Genomic DNA, 16066 nt, shown 5'->3' with positions numbered 1-16066 from the left:
GCCCATTGTTCAAAATTTTCCCAGTTTTCTGTTCTGCGTCATAAGGTAAACTCACTTACCAAGATTCATTGCTTTATCCGTCTTTGGTAATGAATTATCGCACTTTTTCGGTTTTTCGAAGTATTCGATATCGAAAAAGTGGGCGTGGTTGTAGTCCGATTTCGTTCATTTTAAATAGTGATCTGATATGAGCGCCCAGGAACCTACATACAAGATCATCAAGATACCTCAAAATTTACTCAAGTTATTGTGTTTACGGACGGACGGACGGACATGGCTAAATGAATTTCTTTTTCACCCAGATCATTTTGATATATAGAAGTCTATATCTATCTCGATTAGTTTATGCCGTTACGGATTACCGTTTTGCAAACAAAGTCATTATAATCTGTGAGCTCTGCTCAGCTGAGTATAATAAACCATAAATAAGAATTAGACCACGCAGGATTTAAATTGCTTATTTGACATTACACAGCCTTAAATCTCGCAGTAAGAGCATTGTCGACTTAAAATCAGCATCTGGAGCTGGTTTAATTTATCGAAATACCTCTTTTCCTCATTTCTAAATCGTGAAGGAGATACAGAATGCTGTATTGGTAGGAAGGCATCGGGAAGACTGAATTGAACTACTCTTTGGCCGACAATATTACGCTCTTCAAAACTTGAAAAACCGCATCTTCCGTCATACAAAACCTTTCCTTCCTTAAACAATCCTGTTAGCTGCAAATATCTTCAAAGTTGCAAACTGTACCAAGTTAAAAACACCTCCAGGTTGGCAATACATGTCCTGACGCTCTCCCTGAACGCTTTACAAATCCAATATGTGCAGTTTATTTCTGGCACAACTTCGATTAATGTACGTTGATTGACCATACGGAATCTGCAATTTACTACAGATGCTGCGGATGGGTTTCAAACTCAAAGATGAAAACATTATCCCTGGTTCTAGATAGAATATTACGGTCAATATACCTTTTATAACACCGGCTTACCTGCCTTACGGCTCTCAGATAAATTCGTTTCCCCTCATGCTTGCGCTTTTTAAAAGCAGTTTTTTCGCTTTCAGTGGACCACTATTTAGCCTTAAGGCCCAGACACTTTCCCTGCTCAATCCGGGTGCTAAGCTTTTATCAGCGAACTGCGATGGATCTGCTTCCACTGTTCCACCGACCAAGTACGTGCTCTCACGCTAAGTTGGACCAACTACCGCTCGCAAGCGTTGGGAAACTCTTAGTGCTGTGGTTCTCTTCGTCTCGTTCCCTCTTCGCAACTTTATTTGTTTGTCCGTGCTTGCATACCGCTGCCTCACCGACCCCATTGACTTCACGCTTTACTTGCTAGCCAGGCCCGAGCCATCGCCTTTAGTGATTCTTTCTTTCCCTGCGATGCTATACTTTCCCTCCATACTTAGCCTTAGCATCGTTCAATATTTTTGTGTTACTAGTACTGGTTGTACGATCAACTGCCCGACTAAATGGGCGTTGCAGTTCAGTCTTAAATATCGGCAAAAAAACCATACACCACAGCAATGCCCCTATTCTAGTAAGGCCACCGTTATTTCCCGCTGCGGCCCAGTATCGAAACCCGCCTATTATTCTGCACTAGGAAAGCTGATAGTTTTCGGCCAACGACATCCTGCCACCCTTCTGTGATTCGAACGGGTGCTTTGGAGTACGATTAAGTCAGCGTTATAATATAAAGGACCTCCAAATGTTGGGTATAAATATGTATATTACAACGAAAAGAAGAGGAAGACTTTATGCCTCAGCTACAACTACGAAATCAAGTTGATGGGAAAACAATGCGCTACAAATTGCCTACACCTATGCCAACAAAGGCGCAGCCAAAAACAATTTCAACTCCCTCTTCGCATTTGAGATGAGCAGTGTATGGCCTGGTGGGGGGCAAGAACACTCCAGTACCGACCAAACATTCATTTTCATTAGAGCAAAAGCCTTGCGCTCATTTGCAAACATTTAAACTTTGTTTTAAAAAGTCTTAAATGGAAATAATTACACATTTTTGTTTATATGTTGTCACATCATTGTGTTTCTGCTGTTGTTGTTGTTGTCTTTGCGGCTGTTACCATTTTTGACTGTTGTTGGCAGTTTAATTGTTGTTGTCGCCTTAGCAAAGTGGTGATAATTTGCGGCGCTTTGTTAAAATGAATGTCTCTGAAGCTCTAGAAGACTCCTCAACTTCGTTCATGCACAAGTTATGCCTTTATGCTTTGCGCTCCCCTGCCTCCTTCTTCGTATTCGAATTGTTTTAGTTCTATCAGCTCACCCAGAGCCTACGCTCATTTCATGCTTGACTTTTCTGGCATATTGTCACTTTGTTTCTTTTTGAATTTTATTTGTTTTCACTTTGTCTCCTTCTTTTCCCTCAATGTCGCATAGATTTCCAGTCTTATTAGTGAAAGTTCTTTGCCGCCTTTTGGGCGCTGCGGCCAGCCGACCTGCTGTTCATTTATGTTTCTTCTTCTTCTTCATGCCTTGTTATACTCAGCTGAGAAGAGCTCACAGAGTATATTAACTTTGTTCGCATAACGGTTATTCGTAACGGCATAAATTAATCGAGATAGATATAGACTTCTATATATCAAAATGATTTGGGCGAAAAAAGAAATTCATTTAGCCATGTCCGTCCGTCCGTCCGTAAAGACGATAACTTGAGTAAATTTTGAGGTATCTAGATGAAATTTCGTACGTAGGTTCCTGGACGCTCATCTCAGATCGCCGCTAAAAATAAACGAAATCGGACTACAACCACGCCCACTTTTTCGATATCGAAAATTTCGAAAAACCGAAAAAGTGCGATAATTCATTACCAAAGATGGGTAAAGCGATGATACTTGGTAGGTGCGTTGAACTTGTGACGCAAAATAGAAAATTATCAAAATTTTGGACAACGGGCGTGGCACCGCCCACTTTTAAAAGAAGGTAATTTAAAATTTTGCAAGCTGTAATTTGGCAGTCGTTGAAGATATCATGATGAAATTTTGCAGGCACGTTACCCCTATTACTATATGTACGCTTAATAAAAGTTAGCAAAATCGGATGACGGACACGCCCACTTTCAAAAAAAAAATTTTTTTTAAATTAAAATTTTAACAAAAAATTTAATATCTTTACAGTATATAAGTAAATTATGTCAACATTCAACTCCAGTAATGATATGGTGCAACAAAATACAAAAATAAAAGAAAATTTCAAAATGGGCGTGGCTCCGCCCTTTTTCATTTAATTCGTCTAGAATACTTTTAACGCCATAAGTCGAATTAAAATTTACCAATTCTTGTGAAATTTGGTAGGGGCATAGATTCTATGACGATAACTGTTTTCTGTGAAAATGGGCGAAATTGGTTGAAGCCACTCCCAGTTTTTATACACAGTCTACCTTCTGTCCTTCCGCTCGGCCGTTAACACGATAACTTGAGCCAAAATCGATATATCTTTACTGAACTTAGTTCACGTACTTATTTGAACTCACTTTATCTTGGTGTAAAAAATGGCCGAAATCCGACTATGACCACGCCCACTTTTCCGATATCGAAAATTACGAAAAATTAAAAAAAAAAAATGTCATAATTCTATACCAAATATGAAAAAAGAGATGAAGCATGGAATGTAGGAATACTGTTTGTGGTATTACATATATAAATAAATTAGCGGTACCCGACAGATGATGTTCTGGGTCACCTTGGTCCACATTTTGTTCGATATCTCGAAAACGCCTCCACATATGCAACTAAGGGACACTCCCTTTTAAAACCCTCATTAATACCTTTAATTTGATACCCATATCGTACAAACACATTCTAGAGTCACCCTCTGGTCCACCTTTATGGCGTAATCTCGAAAAGGCGTCCACCTATAGAACTATGGCCCACTCCCTTTTAAAATACTCTTTAAGACCTTCGATTTGAAGTCCATGTCATACAAACACATTCCAGGGTTACCCCAGGTTCATTTTGCTAAATGGTGATTTTCCCTTATTTTGTCTCCAAAGCTCTCAGCTGAGTATGTAATGTTCGGTTACACCCGAACTTAGCCTTCCTTACTTGTTTACGCTTTAATTTCTTGGCTTAAAAATGGCGACAGATTTATTTGCAAAATTCATTTCATTTCGTTTTCATTCGTTTGTTTGTCATCGCACTACTCTCTGGTAATTGACTGCGTTGTTAGTCAGCGACCTTCTACCCACACTTTGCTTCGTTAGTTTTCTTCTAATTCATCCTTAACTTTGTTAGTTAGCAATTCCTTGGCGTCGACAGTTGTCTTTAGCGTTTGCATAATTAAAAAAGTTTCATTTCATTTCAATTTTTGGTGTTGTTCTTGTCGGTTGGTTTCTTGTTTTGGTCGCCAGAGCTTATTTGTTCTTTGCCGATGTTTCTTACAAACACATCAGAGTTCATGTTTGTCCTATACATTTACCTTCTTTCTTTGTCCTTACTTTGGTCAATGTCGCGTTTAATGTATTTGTTTTAGGGTTCGTTTAATTTAATATTATTACTTTTGAGATGTTTGTTAAATGTGGTTTGGGATGGGATGAAGTTTTCTTTTGAGAATTTAATGCTAACCTAAAATTTTCAACAAAAGTAAGGTTAGGTTGGAAAAGCGTGCATGGATATTCCCATACTTCAGCTGGCAGCCATTTACATATGTCTTTTTTGTATGCCATAAATTCGTGGCGGCTGGGGCTCGTTTAATCAATTACTGCCCATTTATAAACTACTGAGCCACTTTGATAATATACAAAGATAAACTTCTCTTGCCTGGGGAAAATTATTATCAGAACGTGTCGCCACAAACCTCAGATGCCTTATGTGCAGATTGGACATCGACAAAGTAATTGACGCATCGACTGCCTTGTTGTTTCATCATAACTGCTTTTATAGAGGGAACTATTAGTTCGTACACTTCATCTTCCCAGCAATGGCGCTATAACGGAAAAGCTATTAGTGAAAATTTGTTAAATTTAAGAAAGAATATCGATACTTCCTATCCAAGCATGTCATAAAATTGGCCCGTGAGTCCCTTACATAAACTGAATGATGCCACAGAACCTATGTTGTAAAATAACTCCGACCTGTTGGCAAATACTTGAAGCTTTCTAGCACCTATGCTACTTGGTGCTTCTAGATCTATAAGCTGGGCGACTCTTTATAGGCCACTCTTAGCCTGTCGAGCTCATTTTATGAGTATACAACGTGCGCTTTCTGCTTGGATGATCGTGTACAACTATCGCATTTTTCAATCACGTACAATGTAATTGGAACGTCTACGTTACTTTGAGAGATGTGCCCTTCTTCCTTATCATTTACATCTAATCTCATATGCCAAGGAGCCCAAATATAGATGTGAATTCTCCCTGTCCCGATTCTTTTTACGGATCGATTACACACTTTTAGATGTGCGAGGTTATTAGATTAACAGTTAAATATATTTTCCACCGCTTTAGTCACGACTACTATTTCCACCTGAACACCTTTAGTGATTTGGAGGCTTCTAGGATCTATTAATTTTCGGATTAGCAAAGTATACCACAGACCCTACACCTTCTATAACTTTAGAAAAGTTGTTGCATACGTTGCATTTGAGCCAACTTTCCACCTCTATAGTGGCGCCAACTAGAAACTAGAAGGAGCTCAAGTCATGTGATATTAAAACCAAATTAATAGTCTTTCATTCTTCTAGTTTCATCGGCGGATGTCGAAGTGAATACTAAACGTAGCATCTTGTGAGGACGAAAGGTGGGAGTAGGCGAGTAAGATGCTGATACGAGTAATTGCGGAAGATTTCTAGACAAATTCTTGCTGAATCAACAGTATGGCTACACTATTCCAAATCGTACTTCTAACAGGACTTTCCAGTTACAGTCCACTGCTCCGCGTGGGTTGAAGCGCGGGGCTGTAAAGTGTCGAAGATTATACGTAGGTCTTACAACCTTAGACTAACAAAGCTCATTAAACAGAGAGGACTGTAGACTCATGACGGGTATTCTGATTGGACACTGCTTACTGGTGTCACATGCCTTTAAATTAGGTCTAGTGATAGCAGATGTAGGACGTGCGGTTTGGAGGAGGAAGCGATCGAGCACGTTTTGTGCTCGTGCCCTGCACTTGCCAGGCTAAGACTCCAGCTATTAGGAGTGAAACAGGTGTCAGATCTAGTGGCAAGTGGCTTAAGTCCTAGAAAGCTTATAGTATTCGCCAAGAAAACGGAGTTATTTAATAACATAGGTCCTGATAAGGATTTTCAGTTTGGTCGTTAAAATAAACTTATGGTAACACTACGGACTCATTCAGTCTATGTGAGGTCTTCATGATCCGACCAGTTCAACCTAACCTAACCGCTGCTCCACATCAGTTGAATCCTATATCAGGCGGAAGGATTCTCCTAAATGGATATTAAATTATATATTTGAATGGAGGCAGATATAACAAACCGCTGGATATTTTGATTTATAGATAAAGAATGTTGTGACTCGAATTCTCATATCGCATCCGACACTTCGCCATATGTTGAGTTATGTGTGAAGTTGTGAAGTGTTGTTTGCTATGCAGTCGGTTCGTCAGGATGGATGGAGTTCTGTTTATGAATATTTCAGATTCATATTTGCGAAAGCAGTAGCATTTTGCGAATGACTCACTTACGGTCGCGTATATACATATTTAAAAGCAATTGATTAATTAAAGGGTGACTTAAAAAGTATTTGCTTGATTTATAAATACACATATTAAGTACTTGAGGTGATGGTTAAGAAACGCTCCAACTCAGAATACTTTTGCAGATAATCTTGTCTTAGTATCTTTTTACAAAAACGACCTACTTCAGATTTCGGTAGGAAAACGCCTTAACCCAATATTTTTTTCCTTTGCTGAGGTGTGTAAACTTCAAAATTGGCTGATTTTATTTTCAAGCGGCGACTTAACTTTGAGACACTCTGTAAAATCACGTTTATATGAAATCTGCTAACTGTGCGGGTGGAATTGTAAATTAATATTATGGAGCTGCGATTTTACCAATACGTTTTAATATGTATCATGTATGTATGTATGTGTGCGCTTGTAGTACAAAAATTCCTTAGTCACACTTCTGCATTTCCGACATTGCAATCGACATGGAATCGCAATGCGTACTTGATGCTGAGCGCGACTAAAACGGTACTGCATGAAGGCTACGTAAATATATTGGTGGCGAGCATAATATTATTTGAATTAGTTAGTACATATATAACATTAGAGTGACTCACCATCTTTCATCGAAAATACGAAGATACTTGTTCGCTACAGCAGCTTTTATCAGCTAAAGAATTGAGCTTGCAATGTTTCAAGGAATATTCCTGAAAGTTTCATTCACTTAAACCATTGGCTGTTGGACGCAATCAATGCTGGAAAACAAAATTATACAAGCAGATATGGGCAAATCCGATAGGGTGCGCTAAACAGGTTACACAGCTGGGCTGCAGCGAGCGGTCTCAATATCAACCCAAGTACCCCAGAGCTAATACTCTTCAGTAACATAACCAAAATACCTGGTTCGTTTCGACTGCCTTCACTAAGTGGCACTCAGCTTCCTCTCTCAACTGGAGTCAAGTGGCTTGGCATCGAAATAGACAACAAGTTAAAATTGAAAGTTAATAAAAAAAAAATAAATGTAAGGCGCGATAACCTCCGAAGAGATCTAAGGCCGAGCTTCTCTTCCAATTTGCGTCGTGCTCCTCTTGATTTTCCCTACAAATTGGCCGGACGGGACCTACATGTTTTTTAAGCCGACTCCGAACGGCATCTGCAAGGCAGATGTGTTTTCACTGAGAGCTTTTCATGGCAGAAATACACTCGGAGCGCTTGCCAAACACTGCCGAGGGGCGACCCCGCTTAGAAAAATTTTCTTCTAATTTAAAAACCTTATTTCTAAAATTTTGATGTTGCTTTGCCCGGGGTGCGAACCCAGGGCATACGGTGTGGTAGGCGGAGCACGCTACCATCACACCACGGTGGCCGCCAATTGAAAGTTAATACATATTGAAATAAGAATAGAGAAAGTATACCTTGCATGTTACTGGGGTAAGACAATAGTCAAGAACTTGGGCATAAATCAAAAGCGTATGCTGTTAAAAGATACATCCTAGCGGCACTTAATAATTAAGCCGTATGTAGAAAAGGAGCATGAAAAGGCCCTTAGGGACATCTGCAAAAAGGTTCGGATTCTTATGCAAGAGATTGCCCAGTGAGTACCGTTATTAAATACAAATACCCGGAACTCGCAGTTGAAGAAAGCAACCTGCTCAGGGAGATGCTCATCGCTCTAGCTCTTCTTCTATCCATGCCCTGCTTGGAATATATCCCCAAATGATAAACCATCTTTTCAATTGTAATGTGGAACCAAAGCCTATAACACCCTCATCCCTTTGTTTCAATCTTGTTTAAACTGCAAGTTACCTCAAACTCCCGTTAAAGGATAATGGTGACAATTTTTGAGTGGTCTCACATATTGTATGGGGCGAAACACTGCTACAACCAAAACAACAACTATCCGTTTGGCCTACATACGGAAAGAAGGCACGTCCCTTTCAACAACAGAGCTGTAGTCAAATGGTTTGTAGTCCAGCAGTCAGGCATTTTCTCTGCTTGTGCCTATCCCTAGCGTATATAAGGCCCCGAGCATTAGGTAGTTTTATGCTGCCCGATTAAGAGCGGGTTCAAAATGCTCCATAAGGGACATCAGCAGATATGTATATTGATCTAACTAAATGGTTTGAGTAAAACACACACACAGGACATACCAACCATACTGTTGCCTATTTTTGTACGTTTTTCTTCTGAAAACCTTAAACTGCAACCGTGTTAACTTTTATATTTAATGCCAGGCAGCAACTAAGGCAATAATCTCGTATAGCACATCATCTAAAAGTGTGTTAGAGCGAAAGCAATCCCTGGGAAGAATCGGGACAGGGAGAAGCATACATCTATATTGGGTCCCAGGGCATCTGGGAATAGATGGGAATGAAAAAGCAGATGAACTAACTAAAAAGGGAGCTCCGTAGACGTCTCAATTAGATTGGGCGAGATTAAGAAAAGACAAGAGGTGCACATGAGCGACCAAGCGGGAAAGGCGTGGGTTCAAGTGCGGGACTGTAAAGTGTCGAAGATTATATGTAGGTCTTACAGCCTTAGACTAACGAAGTTACATCTATTATTATAAAGAGAGGACTGTATACTCATGACGGGTACTCTGACTGGACACTGCCTTCTGGTGTCACATGCCTTTAAATTAGGCTTGGTCAGTGATAGCAGATGTAGGAGGTGCGGGTTGAAGGAGGAAACGATCGAGCACGTTTTGTGATCGTGCCCTGCGTTTGCCAGGCTAAGACTCCATCTATTAGGTGTGATACAGCTGTCAGATCTAGAAGCAGTAAGTGGCTTAAGTCCTAGAAAGCTTTTAGTATTTGCCAAGAGGACGGAGTTATTGCAAACTGGACTTTATTTAGCTTACTTTGGGAGTAGTATTTCACAATTATACTTCACAGCCAATATCGTGGTTACATCAAAACTGATTACTGATTACTCAGCTTGCGCTGCTTTTATGCTTTCCGTTGCTTCGTCCGCATATTGCTCCTAAGGTATAGTAATTTCGCGAACAGTTGTAGCTTATGCGTGGTTAGTTACCAGCTATATACGTGTATAACTGTAGTCCACGCTTTTCCCATAGCCATATGAGTGTGTATGAGTAACTACTTCGGCTGATGACAACATGTTTGGGTGTGTGAGATAACTCTTCGTCGCCTTCTACATAAGAGTGGCTGCTTTATTGTTGTTGTGCATTTATTTAGTAGCAGCTTAGTGACGATAATATTCGTCACAATATGTTATCGAAATTCGGATTAAATTTAGAAAACTATCGGTAGTGGCGCCATTCGATACTTTTTAACATATGCCCTGGTTTTTGATAGGGGTTTTCAGTTTAGTCTTTTAAATAAACTTCTGGCAACACTGCGGACTCATTCAGTCTATGTGAGGTTCTCATGGACCGGCCAGTTCAACCTAACCTCTGAAAACCTACGAAAGCTTTATCATTATGTTGGGAAAGTTATTCATGTTTTATGAACACCCTAATGTGCACATAAATATTCTGTGTACGAGCGCCACAAATTGCCACAAATAAAAGTGAAATCAGCGGAATTTTGGTACATTTGAAAATTTTATGTCTTCATTTGCAGTCGCAAAAATGTCTGAATTTTATATGAGCAATATCAGGTTGAACCAATGCCTGAAGGGGGGAGGGGGCGGAGGCGAGGATCATAAGCGCATGGGTGTGCCATACTGTCTAAATTTGTGATTCCAATTTCTGCTTTCACGCACACCTTTGTATGCACGTGTGTGTGTGTGTATGTATGTGTACAGCTGGTGGAAAGCAAGTGGAATGAGTTTTGCAAATATTTTTCGTTCTATGTGTTGGGGTTAATTTAATGATTTTGCAAGTTCATTGCGCGCACGCAACAAAATGTTGCAAGATTGCTTTTTATTAGCTGGGTATATAGCGTTGAAGTTGCTTAGTAAAATTTCGTGTAATTTAGGGCAGCGGGGGGAGGGGGAATGCGCGGTTAGAGGGATGCGCATAGAAAATCCATAAATTCATAAAATAATTGCGTTGTGCCATGCACACGAATGCGTTATGATGCTTGCGCGCGTCCGCACACCCGCATTTATATTTACCATCGCAGTACATACTATAGGGCATATCTACACACATAACTACTACTGCCACTACAACAATGTAGCTACCATATATTTTGCACATTCACCACAACTTGCAACAAATGCAGGCAGGCAGCTCTGTGTTTGCAACGCGTTTTTGTTTAGTTTACGTCGGCGTAAATTTATCTATCAAATATGAATGGTAAGCTGTAAGTATAATAAACGTGGCGGCGCTTAGTGTAATTTTAGCCGGAAAAAGGATAGCACACCAAGCCTCTAGCGGCGAACGGGCGGTAGCGCGCACGGTTATTTGGTAGCGGTGCTCCATGTGGTTACACAATTTATAGCGTTTTAAGGCGATAATTTTGTGCGCGCTGCGAATTCCTATGCTTACAGTTTTAGTAGTTACATGCAATGTAATTCTTTTTGTTTGTGTGCATAATTTATGAAACATAATACGTGCATCTTTTTAATTAATTTATTTAAAGTTTTAATGATTTTCGTTGCTTCTAATATTTTTTTGAAATTTTTATTGTCTCTTTTTTCCAATGCAGGCAAAAGCTTCACCTTGAGCATTGTGATATCTACAAATCCCGTACAGATTGCCACCTACAACAAAGCGATCAAGGTGACTGTGGATGGACCGCGTGAGCCACGCTCCAAGGTACGTCATCAAGGTTTTCATCCGTTTGCGTTTGGACCGCAGCGCTTTGGACCCGGTGATCCTTTAATGGGTGGACTGCCATTCAAGTTTCCAGGTAATTTTTGTGGAATGTGAACCTTTTTAAAAAATTTTCAGAATAAGGGCATGAATGGAAGAATGATTTGAGTACCAAGTGCTCGTTAATATTTAATTTGTGTAACAATAGCTGTAACCGAGTTCGAAACCGCTGCTGCACTGAAACCGTTGTCTTTAGTTTAATCATAACAAGAACTGTAACCATAAAAACAACTCTTAGGTTAGGTTAGGTTAAACTGGCCGGTCCATGAGGACCTCACATAGAATGAATGGGTCCGTAGTGTTACCAGAAGTTTATTTTAACGACCAAACTGAAAACACCTATCAAAAACCATGAGCTGTGTTATAAAATAACTCCTTCCTCGTGGCAAATACTAGAAGTTTTCTAGGACCTAAGCCACTTGCTGCTTCTAGATCTGACAGCTGTATCACTCTTAATAGATGGAGTCTTACGCTGGCAAGCCCAGTGCACGAGCACAAAACGTGCTCAATAATTTCCTCCTCCAACCCGCACTTCCTACGTCTGCTATAACTGACCAAGTCCAATTTAAAGGCATGCAACGCCAGAAGTCAGTGTCCAATCAGAATACCCAATGCACCCTTTTTAGGTAGTTCATCTGCCTTTTCACTCCCATCTATTCCCATATGCCCTGGGACCCAATATAAATAAAAATAAATGTAAGGCACGATAACCTCCGAAGAGATCTAAGGCCGAGCTTCTCTTCCAATTTGCGTCGTGCTCCTATTAATTATCCCTACAAACCGGCCGGACGGGACCTACATGTTTTATTCCGACTCCGAACGGCATCTGCAAGGCGGATGAGTTTTCACTGAGAGCTTTTCATGGCAAAAATACACCCGGAGCACTTGCCAAACACTGCCGAGGGGCGACCCCGCTTAGAAAAATTTTCTTCTAATTGAAAAACCTTATTTCTAAAATTTTGATGTGGCTTTGCCCGGGGTGTGAACCCAGGGCATACGGTGTGGTGGGCGGAGCACGCTACCATCACACCACGGTGGCTGGGACCCAATTTAGATGTATGCTTTTCCTTGTCCCCATTCTTTCCAGAGACTGCTTACAGTATAACACACTTTTATTTGCTGTGTTATGCGAGATTATTGTCATAATTGCTGCTTGGCTGCAGTTTAAGCTATTTTCTTCCAGTGTTTCTATTGCTTTGGTTACGGCTAATATTTTCGCTTGGAAAACTCTACACTAATCTGACAGCCTGGGGGACTGTTTACTTCCGGATCAGCACAGTATACCGCAGACCGTACTCCTTCCACTACTTTGGAACCATCTGTGTACACATGTATCGCCTCATCCGCCATATGAGCAGCCTTGCGCCAACTACCTACCTCTATTGGGGCCTTAAGATCTCCCTCGAAGCACAGATAGGAAATCAGTTAGTCCGTTCGTCATGTAATTGATGACGGTATACTACTATGGCCGTATGGTCGGCACTCAAGCTGCCCCGAGGCACTGAACCTGGTTGCAGTTGTTAACGCTATATTCTTTCCTATCAGGTCTACAGGTGGAATGTGCAGAATGAACTACAGTGCAGCCGCCGGGTTTTTTTCCGGTTACAGCTGCTAAAGCCTGGTAAACCAGTAAACATAGAAAAATCATATCGCTTGATATCACTCTTATCTCCTGTAGCCAACACGCTCGAATCCATTCTGCTCCCTTATTTCAACACAAACCTGCAACTTACCAATCATCAGCATGGTGCTACATAGCACCACAAGCGTAATAAACGCCTTTAGATAAATTGCGGATTGAATCCAAAGAGAACTGGTAAACCAACCAATAGCAAGTCATTTAAATCGAAAGTTTTGTCTTTTGCAAGAAACTGTTGAATAAACTTTGCACAAATTGTTGATTTTGAATTGACCGTTTCAACAGTTACATCAACAACAAAAATTTTCATTATATATAAGCCACAAGATCTGCTAACTTGGCAATTATTAATGTCACCCTTAACAACCAATGAAAACTGTTACGATAACAGATTTTCGTCAACACTAGAATAGGAGTGAGCTTTTTACGGCCATAAGAACAAAGTAGTGAGCGCAAGTTTCTCTGTAAAATGAAATGAATATGACAAAAAAAAAAAATTTAGTTTGCTATTAAATGCAACTGAAAATTTCACCTTCGAAAAAATTTCAATTGTAAAATTGAAAAAAAAAAAAAAACAATTAAGGGCGGGACTGTCTTCGGCTGTGCCGAAGACTTCATACCTTTCATAATAATAAGTACCTGGGCGACCGACTTTGCTCGGCAATCTTCGAGTATGCCGCATAACATACGAATATACAAATAACAAATGGCAACACTACACAAAAGTATCCCTATTGTAATGCGGAGGGAAATACCTTTCGTTTGATACCCATATCGGCATATCTCATGAAATTTTTTTTTAATTTCGAATTGGAATTGGCAACCTTGTGAAACATTCTGAGTGGTAACATCTAGGTAGAAAGTCTTAGAAGGCGATTCATTATATCTGTGCAAAATTTCATTTAAATCGGTTGAGCCGTTCCCGAGATCGTTCGGCTATAGAAACATACAAATATACAAGAATTGCTCGTTTACACAAGTAAAGGTGTCTAAGTTCGGGTGTAACCGAACATTATATACTCAGCGTGAGCTTCAATTGTACATTTCATTTCAGATAAATTACTTTTCTACATAACACGTGGCACCGCCCGTTTAAAAAGAATGTCTCCCCATTTGCTCTTACTGTAAAACTTGATAAGTGAAATATCATTGATTCAAAACTATTTTTTGCTAAGTTATAGCTTGTTTTTCTAGTCTACGACCCTTATAAACTTATTTTATATCTAAGTTGGCGTGGTCTTTAACCGATCTCGTCCATTTTTTCTAGAAATATTTCTTGCTATAAAAAAAATATGTGTACCCAATTTTGTTACGATATGTAAATTTTTCTTCGAGTTATGGCTTCCGAAACATAGAAACTTGCTTAGTCATAAAAGGGGATGCGCTACGCCATTCTTTTAAATTTGAAGGTTTTCCTATTTATTGTTATAAATCCACTTGGGAAATGAAATACCATTGATATAAAAATCTTTTTTGCAAAGAGATAGCTTATTTTATTCGTCCACGACCCATTTAAAAATCTCTTATATAAAAGTGGGCGTGGTCCTTAACCGACTTCGTAAAGTTTGCCTTCGAAGCATTCCATATAGTAAAAGTAACATCTCTGCCGAATTTTGTTACGATAGGTTTAACGATTTTTGATCTATGATTAATAATATTTGTAAAATTGATTTTATTACAAGTGGGCGGTGCCACGCCCATTAAACAATTTTTTTTTGTTTTGTAAGTTTTATCAAGAGTCTTAATATCAGTCCATATGTCAAATTTCAACATTCTAGGTGTATTATTTACTAAATAATCAGGTTTTTTGTGTTTTCCAAAATGTTTTATATATAAAAAGTGGGCATGGTTATCATCCGATTTCGCTCATTTTCAATACCAATATATTCTGGGTCCAGGTAAGATCGTATACCAACTTGGTTAAGATATCTCAATATTTACTCAAGTTATCGTGTTAACGGACAGAAGAACAGACGGACAGACGGACGGACAGACATGGCTCAATCAAGTTTTTTTTCGATACTGATAATTTTGATATATAGAAGTCTATATCTATCTCCATTCCTTTATACCTGTACAACCAACCGTTATCCAATCAAAGTTAATATATTCTGTGTGCAAAGCACGCTGAGTATAAAAATAGGTAAGTATGTACTTTGTGTGAGGAAGCGTAAATATTTGATGAAATTTGAAGCTTCTCGCCGTTAAAAAGGGAGCAGAAATGCCAGTTTATATGGTGTATATACTATATATACCATCTATCGCTATGATTTTTTTCAGATAACAATATACTATGCTATATACGAAAGCATTTAGTGAAATTTGAAGCTTCTGAAGCTGTTGAAATGGGGTAGATATTGCGAAAAGTTTCTTATCTGAACAATCGGTTGTGTGGGATACATACCATATATACGACCGACCTCTATAGTTTTTTTCAAACAACAACATATGCTATATACACTCTAAAACTTTTGTATGAAATTAAGATTGAAATGGGGGTAAATTCCTGTTGAAATAATTTTTTGGTGTAAAAATGCCCATTTATTGTACGTATTCATGTTGAAAATCAAAAAATGGATGATATTACTATAAAAAAACGTGTAATATTTTGATTTACACCCGAAAAGTACGTAGTTTTACGCAAGAATTGTGCAAAAGTACACATGCCTTATAATTTCACACAACAATGTGCAAATTTCGGTCACTTATTATCGTATTTTGCTTCAGGTAACTGTAAATTTTCATTTTCTGTGAAATCGTCGTGTTTGTCGTGTCGTGGCGAAAAAGAAGTTAACAAGAATTAAAATATAAATATAAATAGGCGAATAAGTTATAAAATATATGTAAATATATATAAGTGATAAGCTTTAAAATATATGTAAATATATATAAGTGAATAAGATTTACAAATATATAGCAAATGTTTGTGTGTAAAGTGTGTGCAAAGCAGTTCTACAAATTAAAAAGTTATCATTTGCATTTATACGCGCATAGGGAACTGAGT

General features: G+C 39.0%; 1 protein-coding gene across 1 annotated transcript in view; it reads left to right on the top strand.

Moving 5' to 3' along the window:
• RunxB (Runt related B) overlaps nucleotides 1-16066 on the top strand; it is a 147454-nt gene that overhangs the window by 76935 nt on the left and 54453 nt on the right. The window contains exon 3 of the mRNA XM_067780610.1: nucleotides 11257-11460. Coding sequence (XP_067636711.1) covers nucleotides 11257-11460 — 204 coding nt within the window. The remainder of the gene's footprint in view (nucleotides 1-11256; nucleotides 11461-16066) is intronic.

Source organism: Eurosta solidaginis, chromosome 4 (assembly GCF_040869045.1).
Source record: "Eurosta solidaginis isolate ZX-2024a chromosome 4, ASM4086904v1, whole genome shotgun sequence".
NCBI lineage: Eukaryota > Metazoa > Arthropoda > Insecta > Diptera > Tephritidae > Eurosta > Eurosta solidaginis.
The sequence above is the reverse complement of the archived record's forward strand: the minus strand, read 5'-3'. Positions and strand labels throughout refer to the sequence as shown.